Source organism: Gekko japonicus, unplaced genomic scaffold (assembly GCF_001447785.1).
Source record: "Gekko japonicus isolate JY-2015 unplaced genomic scaffold, Gekko_japonicus_V1.1 scaffold699, whole genome shotgun sequence".
NCBI classification, from domain to species: Eukaryota; Metazoa; Chordata; class Lepidosauria; order Squamata; family Gekkonidae; genus Gekko; species Gekko japonicus.
Genome location: NW_015165848.1, coordinates 698030 through 704062, shown reverse-complemented (window position 1 = coordinate 704062; position 6033 = coordinate 698030). Strand labels below are relative to the sequence as shown.

General features: G+C 42.3%; 1 protein-coding gene across 1 annotated transcript in view; it reads left to right on the top strand.

Annotated features, from left to right (window-relative positions):
* Positions 1-6033, top strand: part of LOC107110312 (zinc-binding protein A33-like) — a 22315-nt gene that overhangs the window by 1953 nt on the left and 14329 nt on the right. Inside the window, exon 3 of the mRNA XM_015411079.1 lies at positions 2697-2792. Within this exon, the coding sequence (XP_015266565.1) occupies positions 2697-2792 (96 nt within the window). The remainder of the gene's footprint in view (positions 1-2696; positions 2793-6033) is intronic.

Below are 6033 nucleotides of genomic sequence, written 5' to 3'. Positions count from 1 at the left end.
ATGACAGTAGAGTATAACAAAAGACTACAGAAGCATGTGACTAATATTTTTGGACCAATAGATGGATTCTGGAGAAATAGAAAATTCCATTAGGATGCATATGTTTTGACTCATAAAAATGTGTGGAGGGCCCTGAGCTGGGTAGCCCAGGCAAGCCCGATCTCATCAGATCTCAGAAACTAAGCAGGGCTAACCCTGGCAAGTAATTGGAAGGGAGACCTCCAAGGAATACCAGGACAGGCAATCAAGTCACCTCTCTGAAATGTCCAAGCCCCACTAGGGGGTTGCCAGAAGTCAACATGACCTCCAGGCATGCAAGCAAGTGTGCATGTGCGTGCACACACACGAAATATTTTAGAGGCACTGGACTGCTGCTCTAGGCCGTGGCTGATTTCAAATAGTATTTGTCTCCACTGCAGTCTCTGAAGTTTAAAAAAAGTCGCTCTTTATAAAAGATGTTCCTACACGATTTTTTTGTTACCTTCTCTGCCTTCCAGTTCATTTTGTCCATGTATCTATCATTTGGAGTGCAGAGAATACAGTTAAACAAAGGCTAAGGCAGTTTACCATCAAACATTTAGTGTGAACTTGTTAAGCATTCTATGAAAGTGAATTCCTGACTGAGTGGGATTCTCATCTTTATGGGGTCAGATGCTCAGTGGACCACTGGGCAGCATTTGGCAAGTCAAGCTCTTTTGGCCTAAACTATCTCACAGGGATGTCCTGTGCTGCTCTGCGTTTCTTGGACAAACCGGATTTCATCAGATCTTGGAAGCTAAGCAGGGTCAGCCCTAGTTAGTACCACCAAAGAAGTCCAGGGTTCTTACTCAGAGGATGGCAGTGCCAAACCACCTCTGAATGTCTCTTGCCTTGAAAACCCCTGAGGGTCACCATCAGTGTCCCCTCTAAGCTGAGTTAGTGTGAGCTAGCTCACAGTTTTTTAGTCTCCGGCTCACACATTTTTGTCTTAGCTCAAGAAGGATAGCTTCAGAGCAAACTAATTTATACAGTAGCCAAATCGCTTGCTCACAACTTTAATGTCAGTAGCTCACAAAGTAGAATTTTTACTCACAAGATTCCACAGGGAGCATTGGTCACCATGAAGTTGGCTGTGACTTGATAGCAAAAGCTATAGGTTAGCTGAAGAGACAGTAGCTTTCCTAAAGCTATTCAATGAATGTCCTCATTGATGGCCAAATTAGACATGATTGAAAAGGTCCACAACTGGGATCTGCGGTGGTTTTTAGAAGGGTAGAGCAGCCAGAGGAAAGGCAGGTGCAATTTTGATTGAGCTTGTGTTGTTTGGGGAAGGGTGGCATGTGATTGAAGGTTGCATAAGAACAAGAATGCCACTGTCTTGGTGGCGGGTTACCTTCTTTGCTTCATTATAGTGTCATTTGTGAACAAGGGCAGCAATGGGGGTTGCCTGACTCCTGGACCTCAGGGGGAAGCCTGTCAAAATAGTAAAACTCCTACTGACCAGCTGCTTGTAATGGCGTGCTGTCTTTAAGACAGGAGGAACTGACCAGTGGCCTGCTTAGCACAATTCCTGGGACCAGCATATCTGTGGGACTGTCTTTCCCCATACGTGCCCCATAGAACCTTGCACTCAGCAGACCAACATCTCCTGGTAGTCCCCGGCCTGAAATACTTCAGTTTAGCTTCAGCCATGGCCAGGGCCTTTTCGGCCCTGGCCCTGGTCTGGTGGAACATGCTCCCACCTGAGATCAGGGCCCTGCGAGATCTATTACAGTTCCGCAGGGCCTGCAAAATGGAGATGTTCCGCCAGACCTTCATTTGAGGCGGCGGATGTCCTCTTCATTCCGGCCTCCCCTGCTCTCAGTCCTTGTCACTGTGTCTTGTCCAAATTGACCCTGCTAGAAGATTACCAACTGCATGAGCCACTTGAATTCTTTGTCCTGTTGCCATTACGTGTGCATTTAAACTTGTTTTAGATTTTATGTTTCATGCTTTTATGTTTGTTAACCTATGTAGTTACCTGCCTTAGCCTGCTTGTGGGATAGGGCAGGATATAAATAAATAAATATATTAATAAATTCCCTTCAAACAATCTAGCTTTTTCTGTTCAATAATTGCTGTTACTTTTGTCATATTTCTATTTAAATTTCATTTTAAAAATTGTAGCCAGTCAGTGCTATCTCAGGATAAAAACCAAAGAGAAGAATTTCCCAATGTATTGTTCTCATTTACAGACTTCTTACCTGATGTTATTAAAAGTACAATGAGTAAAGTTATTCAGTACTTCACAATAAACAGCTGTTAATTTGAGGAGGTTTTTTTCTGATTAGCATAAGTAATAAACCCGCTGATGATTAAATTATCTTTTTTTAGATAAAGGGTTAATCATCTGAAAACACTTGGCAAATTTGTGATTGCTAGGGGATCTGGTATTTCCTTCATGTGGTATTTGCCACATGGGGGAAACATACTGATCTAAATTGGACTAGACACTCCTCTGCAGCATGGCTGTCAGCCTTTTTTAAAAGAGAGAGAGAGAGAGAGAGCTGGTCTCCTTAGTGACATTGGTTTTGAGCCTGAGAGGATACAAACCCTGATTTGAGGTGCTACCATCTATCCACTCTACCATTTGAGCTGTCAAATGGATACGTGGAGGCTGTTCCAGACAAAATAAACATGATTAAGGCTTACTTTATTATTGTTATCTTCACTCTTAGAAAAACTTCAGAGAGGCATTCCAGTCTTATCATAAGGAGCAGGAAAAACTGATAAGAATGAAGCACGTGGCAGAGGAGAACCTCCACAGCTTGCTGGTAATGTTCTGCTTCCTCGTGAGCTCTGTTTTGAGGTGGCTTGTTTAGATGAGGGGTGCAGAGAGAGGCTTCCCAGAAGCAAAGGCACAGCCAGTGTGTATTTGCTCTCTTGTTTGGTTTTTTTTTTGCTGCTTATGAGAAAAAAAATAGGAGAAGTCAGTCAGAGAGAATTAACACAAATGGAAGAATGCCAAACTCTGGGCCCCGAAAGACATATCTGGTCATCTAGGCTACAGCTGGGAGATCTCACTGTTTGTTGGCTTCCATACTAACGGTCATCTTAAATCATGGGGAAACGATGAAATCGCCAAATAAATAACAGTTGTTTCAAGGGTGACAGAAACTAATCATCTGCCCTGATGACCATCGATCTGCTGAGGCACCCCAGCCGACAGCAGGATTAATACTTCTAATTGCAGCACTTGCAACAGAGGGAGCAGCAGGGGAATTACTGGGGAGCATACAGGCAGAGACAGCTTAATGCCGCTAAGCCACTGGAAAGTACCTCGAGCTTTTTCGTCTGTGCCAGCGGGTTTACAAGTCATATTTCAGTCTTAACATTTTTCTTTTAGAAAACCAGAAAAATCCCTGCTAAATAATTTCAGATGGTAAGCAAATAAAAATTCATGGGGCTACTTCTTTTTTTTTTTTTTAATTCCAGGTGATCAGTCTTGTCCCCATTGAGTAAAGAGAACAAACAAGACATGTTGATTTTCTGTAGCTTCTCAGAATAGACAAAAGGGTGGATACTAAGAGCCCTATAGGGCTTCGGCAGCCTTATCGTGTGGCTAAGGTTCACCCATTCTATGAGGGATCCTGAATATCTCTGTGTAGAATTTCTACCCAGCTTTTTAACCATATATTGTATAGAATAGATGGCACTTTTAACCATATATTGTATAGAATAGATGGCACTTTTAACCATATATTGTATAGAATAGATGGCACTTGTTGTCATTATGAGGAGGTGCTGGATGGAGACTGCTGAACTAAACTGCAGGCCTGGTTGGCTTCAGTTTACAGCCAGTGTTCCCTCTAAGCCGAGTTAGTGTGAGCTAGCTCATAGTTTTTTAGCCATCGGTTCACACATTTTTGTCTTAACTTAGGAAGGATGGCTCCAGAGCAAACTAATTTATGCAGTGGCCAAACCGCTTGCTCACAACTTTAATGCCAGTAGATCACAAAGTAGAATTTTCGCTCACAGGACTCCAGAGTTTAGAGGGAGCATTGTTTACAGCATGTCTCCCCAACTGACATACTTGTTAGCGCTCTTATTGAGGATCATTAGCATTAGTGGCTTTCTCTGTAGGCAACTGGTGTGTTTGCATTCATAATGGTTTGCTCAGTTTTAAGAGTTGGTAGGACTGCTGAGTTAGTTCAAAGCAGTATTTCATGATTTCTTTTTTGAATCACCTATACAACATTCAGAGAAGAGAAACACATCAATAAGAGAGGTATTAAGCTTTTGGCAATATGAGCACTTTGTGGGGCTTAATAAGCTGGCAAGGCAAATCCTAGACAGGAGCCAGATGGTTAAGGACTGCTAAAAGCTGACATCCGGTCTGGGGAGAGCAGCAAGTTTTGGAGAGCTGCCAGCCTGTAACTAAAAACGTTATTCCAGCTTGAATGCCTGGTTTTCTTGTCCTTTTTCTTGTATGGTATTATGATAATTGCTATATTTAAGTATTTCTCACATTTGAAGTGCAGCATTCTCCCAGCAAGCATGCACATGCAAACGTTAATATTTGGTATTCTAAAGTTCTTGCTGAGTATACTGTGCATGGTCACTCTTTGAACACTCAGGCCCATGGGCTGCAGTAGTTCTTTGTGTAGCTATAGACAGGAGTGCCCAGAATTCTGCACTGCACTGGGAGCATCCAGCCATCTATGACCAGAAAAGGCAAACTTTGCAGTGGAATAATTTATGGTAACAGAACACATAGACTTTGTATAATTTTATTCCTATCTATAAATTTTAATATTCCTTGTTTTTAAGAGTTGTGTTACAGCATGCATGCAGTGAAATAAAATATGTGCTGCTTTCCTGGTTTTGTTGGTTCTTTTTAACCCCAAACCCTGCTTTCTGTGTTGGAAATCAGTTGTGTTGGAAGCATCCCCCTGGTCCACTGGGCAGAAGGAAAATAAAAATATTATTCAACTTGATGATAGTTCTATGTTCTCTGAGCATTTGCTATTTGTAAAGAATACAATTTATATAACCATTTTCTATCAGATACCAGAGTATCTTAGGAACTGTCCAAATGGTTTATACTGTTGTGGTGGTAATAAATCTTCCTTTCGTAGAATGGTTTTCAACAGCTGGCACCAATTACAAATGCTTTTCTCTTCCATATTATCAACAATTAGATGTGAACATAAACCCAATTTAAGCATCATGCCATCCTTTAAAAATTTAATAAGCTAAGGGAGAAAAAGGAAATGAAGGGAAGGTCAGACCTCTAAAGAGGAGTATATGAGAGTTACTAGGTACTGCAGATCAGCCATCAGAGAAACCAAAGCTCTGTATGAGTTGGGTCTGGCCAGAGGGGCTCGCTACAAATAGAAAAACTTCTACAGATATGTGAGAAGCAAACACAAGGTAAAAGAGGCAATTGGACCACTTTTGGGAGTAGAAGGAGAAACAGAGAAAAAGCAGACAGGCTTAATGACTTTTTTGCCTCCCAGAAGTACTCGAGCCCATAGGACATAACAGGATACCTGAGTGTTCAGTTGACATTGACAGGGAGCTTGTGGAGGGGCACCTGGCTGCACTGGATGAATACAAATCCCCTGGGCCAGATGGTGTGCACCCAAGAGTGCTCAAAGAACTTTCTAACGAACTTGCAGAGCCTCTGTCCATCATCTTCAAGGCCTCCTGGAGGACTGGGGATGTGCCAGAAGATTGGAGGAGAGTGAATGTTATCCCAATCTTTAAGAAAGGGAAGAAGGGTGACCTGGGAAACTACAGGCCAGTCAGTCTGACTTCTGTTGCCTGGAAGATATTAGAGCAGATTTTAAAGGGATCAATCTGTAAGTATCTGAAGGACCACTTAGTGATCTGGAGAAGTCAGCACGGTTTTGTCCCCAACAGACCTTGTCAGACCAACCTGGTTTCCTTCTTTGATTGTGTGACGAGCTTACTGGATCGTGGGAACTCTGTTGATGTGATTTACCTGAATTTCAATAAAGCTTTTTATAAGGTTTCCCATGACATTCTGATGGGCAAACTGGAAGACTGTGG